This window comes from Stegostoma tigrinum, chromosome 10 (genome assembly GCF_030684315.1).
Source record: "Stegostoma tigrinum isolate sSteTig4 chromosome 10, sSteTig4.hap1, whole genome shotgun sequence".
NCBI lineage: Eukaryota > Metazoa > Chordata > Chondrichthyes > Orectolobiformes > Stegostomatidae > Stegostoma > Stegostoma tigrinum.
The window spans coordinates 66,788,952-66,805,129 of record NC_081363.1 but is presented as its reverse complement, the minus strand read 5'-3'; the positions used below and the strand labels follow the sequence as shown (position 1 = coordinate 66,805,129).

General features: G+C 36.9%; 1 protein-coding gene across 2 annotated transcripts; it reads right to left on the bottom strand.

The window, feature by feature from the left end:
* Positions 1-937: 937 nt before the first annotated feature.
* On the bottom strand, positions 938-14,130 carry grem1a (gremlin 1a, DAN family BMP antagonist). 2 transcript variants are annotated; one of them, XM_048536995.2, is made up of 3 exons: positions 13,995-14,130; positions 12,909-13,020; positions 938-2,523 (listed from the first exon to the last, which is right to left on the bottom strand). In XM_048536995.2, exons 2-3 carry the CDS (start codon positions 12,944-12,946, stop codon positions 2,007-2,009), a joined length of 555 nt encoding a protein of 184 aa, XP_048392952.1. In that variant the 5' UTR covers positions 12,947-13,020; positions 13,995-14,130; the 3' UTR covers positions 938-2,006. The 2 variants fall into 2 exon arrangements, with proteins under 2 accessions (XP_048392952.1, XP_048392953.1); XM_048536996.2 differs by lacking the exon at positions 12,909-13,020.
* Positions 14,131-16,178: the final 2,048 nt, after the last annotated feature.

Genomic DNA, 16,178 nt, shown 5'->3' with positions numbered 1-16,178 from the left:
TTCTTTCTTTATTACATCTTCCATTTACAGATACTATACTTCCAAATGCTTGAATGTTTTGTCCTTATTCTAATATCTTACTTCTATGAATATGCAAATGTGTTTTGATTTCAGATAAGTCTAACTTTAATTTTGTTAATAGTCAGTTTCATTCCAAAGGTCATGACTGCTGTTACAAACCCAGTAACACATGCTTGTAATCTTTCTTCTGTGCTTACTGCTAAAGTAGTGTCATCTGCAAACTATTTTTTTCTTTCATATACCAGTTATATGTCTGAGTTCTTTCCCTTGACACTCCAAATGTTGTGCTCTGCATATATGAGAGAACATCTGGGATGTTCTGAGGTGTGCTGTTTTCAGTGTGAAACAAACTCAAGGATGGTTGTCATTCCCATTGTGAGGAAGATGCTGGGCTCTATTCCACACCTCCTCAGAGTAAAATAGTTAAGATGAGGATATGAATAATATGGAGCTTTACAGAGAGTAACCCACATTCTATAAATTTGCATCACTGAACATTGGTGCTCCAGCCCATTGTACTGATTAATCAGTTAGCTCAGTTGTGTGGACGGCTCGTTTAACAATGCCCAATAGTACAGGCTGAATGCCTATGCTGGCTGAGGTCACCTTGAAAGTCCTACTTTTCAACATCTCCCTTCCCCTGAGGCATGATAACCCTCAGGTTAAACCACCACTTCATTCTGATGAGAGAACAGCTCTATGGTTTCCTGGGTCTATGATGACTTTACTGGTCAATGTGCTGAATGCTCATCCAGAAATTTAATATGTAAAGGGAGTGAAGTGAAAAAAATGTATAATGCTTTACAGTGAAAAACTTCAAGTACAATGTATACATAAATAACAATACCAAATAAGAAGTCAAAACACTTTTTTTTTAAATTTATACTTATGGTAATAGTTACCATTTATGGTCTTTATTTGTTCTGTTTGAGGACACATTTCAAGTATCTCAAAAAAAAGTCAAATTAACACACATCCAAAGGGAGAATATAAACATTGAGGGGAGAAAAATAAGCAATATTGTACTAAGCACAGGATCTGATTTCTGGCTTCACTACCTATATAGTAATAGAAGGCAAGAGTGGACCATGTACCATTTATAGGACCTGCCTGATATTCACTCCACTAATTAAAATGGAATGAAAATTGGTCAGGTTGAGTAAAACTGTGTGTGACCAGCTCCACCATACATTATCAAACAGACTATGAAGCTTAAATTCTACCTCATAGTGCTGCTGTTCAGAGTTACGTCTGAATGTAGAAGTTAACATCTGCATGTTAAGGCTGCCTGTTGATAAGTAATATGTTTCAATAACATCATGTTGAATATTTAATAGTACTAAATGGTTTGACAAAATAATTGTTTTGTTTCACTTTGAGTCTGAATCTCCTGTACACATTCAGTGGTCGGTTATAGAATTTAGAATACAGCTAATCTCCTGCTCGTCAAAACAGTGGGAGTAAAGTGTGTTTGAGAAGGTGGACGTTGAATTCCCTAGCTCCTCACTCCTACTTGCATGTCAGTGAAAAGCATACGTGAGGATGTGCTGCAAATTCCAAAGCTAAACTATTCGCTATTTTCATCAGTTCATATAGATTTTAACTTCAAGCTGCTAGAAATATTGTGGAATGATTTGAATTAATCTACAGTAAACAATGCCAGAATAACCTCCCTTTTGGTCAACAATGTGATATTATGGGCTGAATACAATCTCGCAATGAAATAGAAATTAATTATTAAATACCCATAACTTTTAGAACAAAAGCTTTGAAATAATTATTTAAATATTCATATCCTTTTTTGACTATTCACATTCCACACAGTGGAAATTATCGACTTGGGGGTTTGGATTTCAATCCAGTTCCATGAACAAATAAAGATAATGGAGGGTACAAACATATATAAATGTGAGTGTCCCAGTATTTTTGCCTATGAAATATAATGTGGTAGGTTGCTGAGTTATGTTAATAGTGGTATTGATGCTTTAGTTGAGGTCTATGGAAATGCAGCGACATTGTTTAACTCTCTGGATTCTTTTCTTCTTAATTGATGGCTGCAGGTCAGGACAGTTGAGTGTAACTGTCATGGTGGTGAATCTCTTAGGCTTGCAGAAAGAGCAGGACTGGAAGGAGCCCTCCTCCTTGCGGACATGCCTTGGTATGTAAAAGGAGTTGCACTGGCCGTAGCAGAACCTATTTATGATGGTGCGGCTGTTGCAACCTTCTTCGTGGATTGTCTGCTTGAGGGGCTGTGTTTTGCACCAATCCCGTTTCAGGTACTTCCTCTCGGTGACATGCAGCGCCTCATGACTCGACTCCAAAACCTCATCCACGTTACTCCGGTTCCCAGCCTGCTCAGAATTGTTTGGCTGCCCTTTGTCTGGGGATGGGATTACCCCTTGGGAGCTACGATTCCTCTTCTTCCCAGCTCCCTCAGTGGTATCCAACAGAAAACCCCACAGGAACAGAAAAATACACAGTGCGCACAGAGTTCGGGTCATTCTAGGGAAAGAGCACAGAATGTATTTAATGACATGTCCATTGTAACTGGTTGTGAATTTTGTAATACACAATTATGTCATTGTTGATTACATACTGTTCTTGGAGGCAAGATTTAATTCCTAGATTAATCCCTTCTTCACAGCACAATCCAAACATGTATAACCAAAGACGAAATTAATCTGTTTCTCCTCAATTTAACTATCTAATACTGTTCAAACATACCATAAATAGCGAACAAAGCAATGTTGCAATAAAATCACTACTGTAAAGCCTATTATAATACTCTGACAGTTCTGCTGGGCTGATTGTACTTTTAAAATATTACTGATTTTAAATGCATTTGAATACATACTGGCCATTTATCTAAACAGGATTTTGTCAGTAAAAATATGCATGCCCACTTTTGAAACAGTGGAAATAGAATTTAACAATTTCAAACTAATATGTTGAGTGTTTAATGATTATTTTCATAAAATGTGTTGTATTGTTTCATTATAGAATGATCTTCACATTTGATGCCTCATGGAATATGAATTTGATGACAGTGACAAACTAATATACTGAGTGTCTTTTGTTTAGATAAAGAGGTGGCAATTCACTATTTCATGTTTTCTAAATTTTTACTTATTCTTTTTAAACTGTTGGGGTGAGAACTACATTGAACCTTGCATCTAACAATGCTCACAACTTTGATCTGAGCAAAATTGTTACAGTTGCAGTCAGGCAAATTGATCTGTCAATGTAAACACATCTCTGCATGTCTGAAACCAGAATGTAAACAGCAGTCACAGTAAATTGAACTGTAAATAATTGGAAGAGAACTGCTGTTTTCAGCAAAGGATTTTTAATATAAATGCCCTGAGCCTGCCAAGTTAAAATCGTCTCCACTAACTTAAAAAAAATTGAGAATGATTTTCTCATACATTGTGTGTAGCAGAATTGAAAAAAAAACCTTCTAAAGCATGGTACATTATTGCCACATATGGGGAAATATCTTATTGTCTTGCTTGGACCAGGAATATGCAGTGCCTTTGATCACGGTTAAATTCTGTTTTGAAAATTTAGCTTAATTCAATTAATATCTGATCTACCTCCATATTTTCTTCAGGAGTTGAGAAATTGCCTATCTTCTGACATTGTGCAATGTAGAATCGAGTATAAGCCACACTTCGTGGTTTTGTCAAATGAATGTGTTTGGCAGGCTTGAATCTCTGTTTACAAGCACTATTCATTAATCACTATTATCACCACAACATATCCACTTCATCTGTGAGTGAAGCCTATTACTTATTTAAGTTAGAATAATGGCCAGTTAAATATCAGAAGTGAAAAGCTTACCAAATTTACAGTACATTGCTTTACTAGCAAAAGTTCATTGAACCTAAATTTGAGTTTGAATTTCTTTGCCTTTCATTATTTAAGGTTTACTACATCTACCATTTCCCAAAGCAGACTGATTTACAGGCTGATTTAATATGTTCTTGCATGCATAATACGAAGAGATGAAGAAGCAGACAAACAATCCAATTTTAGGGCAAGTTAATGACTGACCCACCAGATGTTCCTCCTTTCATTGAATGATGTTCTATTGACAGTACTTCTGACAATAAATATTTTGATAATTTTGAAATTATTAAAAACAGCAAGGACAGTTGCCTCTATTGTAATGCCTGAAGGAACTGAGAAAAGACTATCATAATATAGCATTGTACTGAAGATTAAGCCTTTACTGCTTTTCTTTTGTGCACCCGGAGGGGTAGTCCAGCCAGCTAGATAGCTAGAAAGGTAAAATGATTGAAGATCCTCATAATGTTAGTAACACGGGCTGTTATTCAAGTTAAGGCAGGATTCATCTGTTGAATCATTGGCATCAATTAGAAATCTTCCTCTCTCGAGTGTAAAATTCTCTTCCTAAACTAATATTACAAAATATTTATCAAATTTTGAAAACCACAGTGACTGGAAACATGAAATGTTAGAATTTTAAAAAGGTAGACTTCACTATGATGTTGACACCATTTGAAATATGCCTGAAGTTTTACAACATGACTTTGATAACGCTGTTGGATTTCAATGCATATATCTACTTGGTAAGGAGACACCTCTACACAATTGGTCTAGTTCTGTACAGTTGCTAGATTAAACACCAGAATACAAATACCATAATTTTCTTTACTTTTAAGTTGTGGGTTTACATTCTGAACCAAAAGAAAGCTTACAGCCCAATATTCCATTGAAGATAAATAAAAACTTGATTGAATACATAATTACTCTGACAATTTGCCATGGTAACCGGGCAATTTCTTTAAATGGGCATCAGCTACATTACAGCTGATGTTTATTTAAAAAATAGGATAAGAGTAGAAAGTGTTTGCATATTTGGCAATACATTTGACAGTCACTACATTTGAGAAACCTCTACTCTTTAAGAGTTACTAATTCTTTAGCCAAGTCAAAACTGTCAACCTTGGCCTTGAAACAATCACTCCTATATGCTCGGAGATTGATTACTAAACAAAATAGAAAAAAAACCAAGCTAAATATGGATTACATAAGTTGTTTAGAAAATCAGAATAATCTTTCCATAAAAAACTATGATTCCCACCTACCTTTCAAGTCTCTAATTGCACCTTGAACAGTAATTTTGTGCTTTCATGTCCCAAAATGGATAACCATTTCATTTAATTAAGATTTTTTCGCCCAGTACCAGCCTTGTTCAGTCAGATCCAAACATCACATGAGACAGATATTACTTATTTCAAAAGGTCCTGAGAATTAGCTCATTAAAACTTTCTACAGTACACTCTCAAATTAAACATTATGCATCTTTAAGCATTTAAAAAAAAGCTCACCTCTATGGTGATCATTTATGTACTGTTTAACCCAGTTAAAACTGTGGTTTTAATTTATATTTGTTGTTTTTCCTCAGATGATTTAATAAAGAAAGAAAATTAGCTCAATTTCAATATTTTCCTCAGAATTGTATACCCATGAAGATTTCCACTGGTGAAAAGATCCTATCTTTCCTGGCCAGTGATTAAAAGGCACTAATTTTAGTTCGTATAAGAAAAAGAAAACAGAAGTAGAGATATCTTGGATTATTTAATTTTATTTGTTCAATTGGTTAATTTACTAACAGGTAAAAATGGGTTAAGTGCTTAAGAAAAGGTTTGCATTACCTCCTTCATAATGAATGGTATTTATTTAAAACAAACTATTAGTTCACAATTGTATGCTTTATCAAGATACCGGGTTTGAAATAATTTAATTATTTTATTCAGAGCATATAAAAATTGGTGAAGGGAATTTGATTTTTAAAAATGTTATGTTGAGCTCAACTGGAGAGACCTACGTGTGCAAAACATGTATTGCCCAGGGCAGTGCATGTATTTATTGCCCCCTTGTGCACTGATTGAAATCAGTACAAGACACATTCCAGATGTGCTAGAAAGAAATTTACTACCCTCTTAAACTACTTATTGTTTTCAATTATATATTATTTCAACTGGGCCTATGCAGTGACCATGAATGGAGAGTATTACAAGTCAATGTAACACCTTCCTATGTAAGCAACTGCAGAATAATATCTTGAAATGTATTTTCTGACATGTCGTCCAGTTTTTTAGTTTGCTAAAGGTTAGAAATCCTTAACCTATTTAAAACCATTTTTGATTCCTGGCTGTTCATTCAATGCTTAAAGATTGGAAATGGCATTGTGCGTGAAAGGGTCACCAGACTCAGAGGGTTAAGTATTAATCTTAGGAGAAAATTATATCAACGGTTTGTCTTCCATCCTAGATTACATATTATTTCATTTTAAACCACTTACTTAAATTAGCTGGTGTCATGGTCTTTCATACTTACTACCATTATTATTGGCCATTTTAATGGATACAAATTTGTTTGATTTCTCCCTTTTTTAACTAGAGAGTTTTATGTCACACTCATTAAAACAAAATTTCAGTGTTAAGGAGTGAAAAGTTTTTGGTTTTCCAATGCTATCATTAAGAGACCACATTTTCATTAGAAACAGCATTATCAAAAACCGAGCAAACCTCTTTTTAAACTCTGTCTCAATTTAGATAAGCATCCCAAATATACTTGTGTATACTTTCTCCTCACATACCAATCATGCCCATGACACATCTTGGTTAGATTGTTAGCAGGTGCGGAATTGAAAATGGAATGAACTGGAATCACCAAAATGATACTTTGGACTAAAAGAGTTAAATTACGAGTACAGATTACCTTGGATTCTAATCTGCTAAAATGATTGGAATACAGTATGATCTAACTGAAGTGCTTTAGCTAATTGAAAGAGTTAATAGTTCCTCATAATCTATCCTGTCGCTTTCTGGGACAGTTTAAAATGAGTAGGCATAAGTTTAAAGTAGTGGAATTCTGGAAAAGTTGCCTAAAAAAACTGTTTGGGATGAGGGTGTGTCATTTGAAAATTTATAAACTGAAATTGGTAGATTTTTTTATTAGACAAGGTTTTAAGGGTTTTGGAGGGGCGGGGGGACAAATGGCATTAAGATGCTTATCAGTCATGATCTAACTTAATGTCAGCAAAGACTTACAGCGCTGAGTAGAATGTTTCTATTCCATACACTCTTATATTTAAACTGGACAAGTGAATTTTATTTAAACCTTTAATGGGCATCAGAAAAATCATATTCTCGGTTTTAACCATCTTTTTCAAAGTAAAAGAAGGATTTTGCATTTTTATAGCAACTTTCCAGATCTGAAAGCATCCTAATGTGTTTTAAAGTTAATGAAATACTTTGGAATTGCAGTCACTGTTACTTGAGAGTTTTAAAACCGTTAGGTCCCATAAACAATAACTGCATAAATGAAAAGGTCATCTATTTTAAATGTTGGTTGAGAGTTGCATGTTTACCAGGACAGTAAGGGATCTCCTTGCTTGTCTTTTACAATAGTGCCATATAATCTTATATCCTAATCCTATAGGCAAATGAAGCATCAATTTAAAGACACATCTGAAGGTCAGCACCTCCCAATAATTCAGCATTATCACAGTACCTCACTGAATTACCTCAGTACTTAACTGAAGAATTTTAAGCTCCGGGTTCTGGAGAGGGACACAACCTTCTAACACAAAGACAGAAGAGCTACTCATTGAACCAGGGCTGACACCTACAATTGTTTTAATTATTAACTGATGTATATTTGCTAATGAAAATGGAACAGCCCTTCAAGGAACTGAATAATGTAGTCATCTAACTCTGCCCTTTCAGTTTTTGGATCTGAGTTCAAATTTAGCCCAGACTATCGTGCTGGCTGTAGGATAATTTCAGGCATGAGGCCAAAACACAAAAACAACCATATTTAGGACTAATTTGACTCAGAGAACACACAGGACAGCTGGCATGGGAAACACAACAAAAATACGGGAGGATGTTTCAAGTTACAAGAATGTTGGTGAAACAAATACAAACAGTTCTACCCTACCATCTATATAGTTCTGATCTGAGAGCAATAAATTCTAACAGTAGGTTGCTAAACTGGCATCTGATGAAGTATTTTTCACTACATCCCCAAAGCAAACTTCTCTTTTTCAAAACTCCACTCATCCCTCTATGATTTTTTAAAATTTTGCTTTCTTGTTATACATTAAAAGACATTCCATTTAGTTATTTTGTATGTAACTATTATGTAACCCAAAATAAAAAGAATAGACACAAAATATTTTGTTCTCTCCAGCTGCATTTTTTTTAAGTGAACTGCATTAGTATTTTATAGTGGGATCCAACTTAGCAGTGCCACCATTTGATGCTTTATTATGCTATAGGTGAAAATTTACTTTTGCCTATTACTATTTACAAATCAACAAAATATACCGACAGATTGTGCATATATTTAAATTATATTAGTCAATAAAAATGCCAATATAATAAAAATTGAAAGCGAAAATGTTTTGCCAGTTATAAACGTGCAATGAAATGTACTACATCATAAAAGTTAAATATACATTATTGATAATTTCCTTTGTGGCATTTGTTTTTCATTTATTTTCCATTTGCTTTTATTTATACTTCCTCCCTTTCATGGTGGTTTTCTCTCACTGCTAATATTTTACCTTTTGCTTATCATTTTATTTTTTCAGTGTTCCATTTCTTTCTCTCTGAACATCATGTGACTAATAGTTAGAGATGCTCATGTTGGCTGGGCATGCCAAGAAACATTTTAAAACTGAGCAAAAGAAGAATCCTTGTGTGTTACTATTTTGCTATTTTCCTGCTTATGTAAACATGAGAATCTCTACAAACAAGGATTCACATTTCCCATTCCAATCCTATAATCTGATTTCCTGCTAAAATATGCATAGAGATACCAAATGGTATGATTCCTTACATTGAGAACAAAAAAATTCAAAGCACCAGAACTGCTCATCCACACCTCCTAGCGGGAAACCTCTGAACTGCAACTGCAGAGATGTTGGGTCAGGTCGATAGGGAATCCGGAATCAATACGAGAAAAAAATATCTATAAACTGGGGAGACACTATGTTATCGTACTCCGGAAATAACACAAAATTTTCCTGTATTGATTTGTGAAGTGATTAAAAATTATATCTCATTAACAGTTAAGAAATTATCATCCTCATTTATTGTTGTAAGTGAAAAATGAGTACGACTATATTAAGAAGGCCATAGGGGATTTCATGATAAGACTCAAAGAACATTTTTGTTTTTGCACCTTGTCTATTATTTTTCCCTATTTCTTAAAATTGTGGGGTAGAAAATATTTTTATTGCATACTTTTTTCTGTATAACATAAATATAACATATTCCATTTTACCTGTAGAATAGCCTACACTTGATTTGCTTAGCTCTCCCACGGATGCGAAATTCGGAGATTCCATTTTCGCAGGGTCATTTGAGAGGCATTATGCTCCTTGGGTTAATGAATAAGTGATTTGACACCTGATAATAATATCTTGCTGAAACCACTTTAAGATGAATTAATAAATAGCTCAGCGATAAAATCTTTCTCTGGAACCCTATTATTTCAGTTGTGTTACTATTTTATTCCATTGATGTATTTCACTCTGCTATAATTTTTTTGGTCTACCTCACAATGTACAAATATATTTTCCTACATAACAAATTACTGCATTCTAGAAGTATTCAATTATGAAGAGTTTTAAGAAATTTTGAAGATTTGCTAAGTTCCCATTATAAATGTAATGTTTTGTCTGCTACCAACTTTAGGTTTAAATGTTTTAGAATATTTAGCTTCTATAGTAAATTAGAGGAGATCTAGAATTTAATTTCACAGCAAAAAGGATAAAACGATATACCTGAAGAACAGTAGCTGAGTGATCAATTAGTGTAAACAACTGTGTAACTATGAAAAAAACATAGTTTCAATGTTCTGCTCACGCGTTAAACGGCATTGCACATCAGGCATTCAATCCAGAAATAACCATGAAGTTCAAAGAGGCATCTAGACCACCCTTTACGTATTTCTATAAAAATGAAAGTTAGGAAACTTCCTTAAAGAGTAGGCAGTTCTATGCATAGTCAAAAGTTTAAAATCTACATTCCATTCTCTTTCAGCCAAGTTGTCTGAAAAAGATCTGACTTTGTACAAAAATAGATTCCCCTATTCACTGCTAATCCACAATGAAAATTGTGATAATGGCAGAACTGAGAACTGTTTCTTGGCAGATGCAATTGAAAACAAACTTTATTGTCCTAGTCTTCAGAAAAGTAACGCAGCAAATGTAAGCATAATCATGCACTTTAAAGTTTGGCATCCTTCGTGGTCAGAGCTAAAGGTATCCAATAAAAGATTGCTTGTCAAATCTAGAAATGGCAAAACACCATGACTTAGATTTTAAATGGACATGTAACGTGTACAAAACTCATCTGTTTATGTATGTAAATCAATGGACGGATGGAATTTACTTTCTCGGCAAAAGGAGAAAATGATAAATCTTGTTAACAATGGTTTACTGATCAATTAATGTCTTGTAACCAGAAGACTGTCAAACTCCTGTGCATCATTTTGATTTTTTAAAATAACTGCAAAATAAAATCAATTTGCACAAATTGACAACTTTTTGGCAGTGTATGTTCGTAGAAATTAGTGTTTGTGTAACTTATAAAAGAGCATGCCAAAGTATTATTTCGAAAGGATTGTTCCTTACTTATTATATACAATAAGCTGTAATTTATTGCAATCCAAAAACACACTCAAGTTTAAAGTGCAATCTACAGTTCCTGTCTGCAATGAATCAACAGTCAGCATTGAAACAATTCATTCCGATACATTTGAATCCACAATAGTATGTATTTTGGTCCATTAATGTAATAACGAAATGTAAATTCCTTAACAGTACTCACCAAGCGTAATCTAATGATGAAATGTTATGTTGTTGTTGCAAAATCATAATCTATTGTTAGGAATAGTACTATTCATATTCCATTAATAATATTGTCTGTAAACTTTCAAATAGAATTATGCATGATAATACCTCAAGTATTCTAATCAATAAGGCTAGAAAACAATGCCAACGTTATCTCACAAATCTTGGCAAATAGTATTGAATGCTTCTGTCCTTAACATTACCATAACTACTTTTGAATTGTTACCTAGTGGTTCTACCGAACTTGAAGAGAGACGACTCTCTGGTGCGACAGACTTTCATGCAGCAAAATTGTTCACATTAATTTTTAAGCAGCAGCGATTTCTGATACTCGTGAGTAGGGTATATATATTGTTAAACTACTTGTGGAGATCTATGACAAAAGATTAAAAATGATTTTTTTAAATCCTTGGAATTATTCAATAGAGGAAAGAGTGATGCAGCTGGTTGGAAAAGGTGAAGTCGAATTCCTCTAACCATAAATCACGAAATTATGGCATTACTTTTGAAGTGTGATTTTAAATTTGACCTGCAAGCAACAAATGCTGGAGGTCGCAGCGGGTCAGACAGCGTCCGTGAAGAGATGGTGTTTGTCGGCGAGACCATCACAGAAGGATGCAAGAACTGCAGAATTGTTGTGAAGAGGCTGTTAGTAATAATACAATTTAGGCATTTGTGGTTAATGACTTGGTTAGTAACATGTTCATGAAATCAGACTTAACGGCGGGCATTTTGCACTCCCACCCCCATTTGGAGCATTTTGGCCGAGAGATACTGCAACTTTGAAATGAGCTTTATCGTTATTCATGCAAATATTGAATGAATAACAACTGCGATTTCAACGTTTTTGATTATTAAAAATCAAACGTAGTGCAGCACACTAGGGCACTGAACGCTTCCACATTAATTTAAAGTTTGCCAAGCTGGACTGAAATCAACATTTCACTGCGTGTGGATTACGGCGCGAGCGCGTAAACAGAAATGGCAAACAACATTATGTTTCACATTTCAATCGTTCAATTACTTTAAGGGTCGCCTGAAAGAATTTTTAAATTAGTTGCCAAACATTTCTTTCTTTGTTATGTTTGTTGATTATTATACTATGCAGCGGGCAAGAATTGTAGGCAAATCTCTCCCAGGGTTGTTCTCGCAGGTCACAGAGAGGGTATACGGTAATATGCTGGGTTGCCAAAGAGCAAGCCCCACGCCATTCTGGTCGGTGTAGTAACAATGCCAATCTAGTGGAGATGGTTCACTTTGAATTTCTCCTATGCCACAATGACTTTGCGCATTAATATAGGATGGTGAGATGGCTTTGCGTTTTTGGCATAATATGATCTGGCTGCAGCGGCAGGGAAGCAAGAGAGACCCAGAATAGTAAGTGATTTAACACTTAGACTCTGTACGTGGTAATGCTACATTTCATTCACATAATGTACTGTGCTGTACTATATGTTTATAATAGCATTGTTACGGCCACTCAGCCCATCGTGTCCACCGCGGCTCTCCGGGAAGCACTGAAACTACGCTGAAGACTGTCTCCTCCCGCTATCTAAAAATTTCATCACGGATTTCCCAGAAATAATGTCAAATAACAGTTGATCGATGGATAGCGATTAACACAGTACCTTCTGCAGGCACCTTCAATTTAAAGAGAAGGGAATCTGTCTGCTGATGTGTATTTAAAAAGCAATTAGTTTTAAAATGCACCATTAATTTCTCTTCTGACAATAGAATTGCGGTCCCTCTGTGCCACTTATCCCCCTCCCCGCATCCTCTGCTATAAATTGTTACACGAGGCATCGCTCGCTGGTTCCTTTTCATGTCGAACCAGGCTGCAGTTCCTCTGATTTTCCTTCTTCCCACCCCAGTGGCAATGTGAGGCATACTTAAGGCTACAAGAAAAATAAGTCATTTAAATTTTTTTTAAGAAAAGTGCAACATGCCGGAAGCAAGTGCCCTTCTTCGCAACAATTGATCGGTGTGATACCTTTGTGTCAGTCTGACCGCATCCTGTAATCTCATCATTGTGGGTCACCGGCGACAGCAAAACTGGGGGATGCTGAGAACGCGTCTCCGTTTACCAGCGCGGAAAATACCGACTGCGGGTGGAAAAAAACAACAAAAAAAGAACCAAACCAAAGTTTCTTTCTTCACATCAAAAGACGGTGATTGATAAAATGAGAGAAGTTGTCGGGGAGGAAATCGAGAAAAAGAGAAAGACTCAAGGCGATATTAGACGGCTGCGCTGTGTTTAGATTAAAAATCAGCAGATATTCAGGCTGTATTCGAAATATAAGCACACAGAAGGTTTTAATAAAGAGCAGGATTGTATTTGAAAGGGCTAATATAATCTGGGTGTAGGAAAAAGGGGCAGACGAAAGCTGCTGGCCACACGGACCATTGGCTTTTGCGAGCACCCGCCCTGTTTATGTCGATGTGGATTATACGTGAATTCAGGGAGAGAGAAAACGCAATATTATCCCTTCCCCGGAGATGGAGAACTGCTACACAACTGGACAGGTTACTGTTGCTGCATTCTGACCCGAAACGGATAGAAAAATTGGTCAACAGTAAGACAGCGCATCTGTCTGTCTATTTGAGTCTATCCATTCGCCTACAACTCACTACTGCCCGCTGCACAGGAAAACTCCTGTTTCCTCAGAGTCGGCTCCACAGAAGGTACAGAACAACCGGGACTAGTTCCGAGGAAGGGTCACCGGTCCCGAAACGTTAACTCTGATTTTGTCTTCACAGATGCTGCCAGACCTGCTGAGCTTCTCCAGCAACTCCTGTTATGGGTCGTGACAACGGGGACTAGCACGGACTAACAGTACAGCCTCAGCTCAGCGAAGAGAGAATCGCAAACGTATGGAAACAGAGAGAGAGAGAGAGAGAGAGAGAAATGTGAAGTAGATGGAGTAATTATATCGGGCAAGAAAAGAGAATCAACTCAGCCGTATCGTTCCAGTTATAGCTATCACCAACCTGCCTCGTGATAGTTTCTGCTAATGTCCAATTAAACATCTGGATATGCTGCTTTTCTTTTTAATGTTTAAGGCTGGGGTATACTCACCTGCCCTGGGGCTTGACAGTTCACTGCAGCCTCCGGGTTCAGACAGCAGCTGGACTCTACCGAACATAAAATACTGTAGGCGCTGCTGGGGACTCCATGGGATGGCAGCTCGTCCGCGGTGCACATTCCTCCCCAATCGTGCAGTCACATTTAAAAGCGAAGAAGTCTCCAAACCCCTTCGCGATCATTGGCTACAAATCAATCCGCCCACAAACAGGTCCGAATGGGAACCGCACGTAGTTTTCACACCCCCACGCGTCTCTTCTCCTCAGCAGCCCTGACAGTAAATAGTGAGCGGTTTTGAACCAGCCTTGCTCTAACTATTGAAGGGCGACATGATAGGCAATTACACAATGAAATGTTATTTTTATGTTGCAAACTCTGCGGTGTTTGCCTTGGCTACGTGTTCACTACCTATCCAGCTATTTATGAACGAGCTCGCTGATGGGCCCTGAACCATCCAGAAAGCCCACAAAATAGACGAGTGTAACCTTTTCACTATTATGAAACTTGCCGTCATTAAATCTTTTAAGATGAAATATATTTTCAAGTAATTGTTAATCCATCTCCTCCACCTTTATTTACTCACTTTCCCCCTTTGAACAGCGAATGACTGTGATACCATTCGAAAGCTGATCTGACGCGAGCATAATGGTGTTACTTAGGATCCGAAGCCACTGAATTTCGACTTTGTTGAGGTCCTTCATTTGGCCACCTTAGAAATTCCAAATCACCATGTTTCTATACCAAGCTGGTTAATACGTTAAAGTGGAAATTTTGGCAAATGATAAAATTCGATTCCTGATATATTTAAATGTCACGAAAGACAGTTTTCCCCATTCATTATTTAAGTTCTAATGTACTGTGCAGTAATATAACAAAATCATTGAGCTCTGTTATGTTCCAGAGTAGATTGAACTCGTGTGTTTTGGTCATCCTCCATTTCAGGATGACCTCAGGATTGTCAACTTCTGCTGTTGGTCTTCAACAGGACGGTTCTCAACGCATAGTTCTTTGGGAATATGGAGTGGGAATTGCTGACATCAGGAATTGCTTACTTTTCTTTCCTTCTCTGCTACGGTCCTGCCTCATTCTCCAAGCATTTGGAATCGTTAGCTGATGCAGCTCAATGGATAAGTTATGGCCAATTGGTGGCAGGCTCCTCTCAATTAAAAATATTAATGATGTAATGTCTTCAGGACAGCTTCAGAGTTTTTTTTAAGTCACAAATGATACGTGGCCATTGCTGACTGGAGAGCATTTATTGGCAAACCCCAGCTGCCCTTGGGAAGGCGGTGATGAGTTGTTTTCTTGAACCATTACAGTCCATGTGCTACTTGCAGGTAGACCCACAATGATTTTAGGGAGGGAATTCCAGGCTGTTGATTCAGGCATACTGAAGGAATGGTGATATATTCCCAAATCAGGGTAGTGCGTAACTTGCAGGTAGCAGTATTCCTCTCTACCTACCACCCTTGTCCTTCTGAGTGGAAGCGGTTGTGGGTTTGGAAGGTACTGTCTAAAGATCTTTGCTGAATTTCTGCAGTGCATCTTGTAAATAGTACACACTGCCGCTACTGAGCATTGGGGGTGGCAGTAGTGGCTGTTTATGGATATGGAGCCAATCGAGCGGGCTGCTTTCTCCTGGATGGTGTCAAGCTTCTTGAGTGTTGTTGCAGATACCCTCCTCCAGGCAAGTGGTGAGTATTCCATGACTCTTTTGACTTGTGATTTGTAGATGGTAGACAGGCTTTGGAAAGTCAGGAGATAAGTTATTCACTGCAATATTCCTAGCCTCTGGCCTGCTGTGCTTGATACTGAGTCCAGTTGAATTTCTGGTCAATGATAATCCCCAGGTGTTGATAGTGGAGAATTCAGTGATGTAAACACCATTGAATGTCAAGGGGCAGTAGTTAGATTGTCTCTAATTGGAGATGGTCATTGCCTGGCATTTGTGTGGTGTAAATGTTGCTTGCCACTCATCAGCTCAAACCTAGAAATTGTCCAGATCTCACTGAATTTGTAAATGGATTGCTTCATTGTTTGTGGAGTCACAAATTGTGCAAGCATCAATAAATATCCCCACTTGTTAACTTATGATGGAAGGAAGGTCATTGATGAAGCAGCTGAAGTTGGTTGGGCTGAGGATACCACGCTGAGGAACTCGTGCAAAGATGGGCTGGA

What these genes read in the sequence shown, in the direction of transcription:
- grem1a (XM_048536995.2), bottom strand. Translation starts at nt 12,946, where the DNA reads ATGATGAGATTACAGGATGCGGTCAGACTGACACAAAG. An exon ending in GCGGTCAGACTGACACAAAG is followed by an intron (nt 2,524 to 12,908) that starts GTATCACACCGA and finishes CTCTTTCCCTAG; the next exon opens with AATGACCCGAACTCTGTGCG.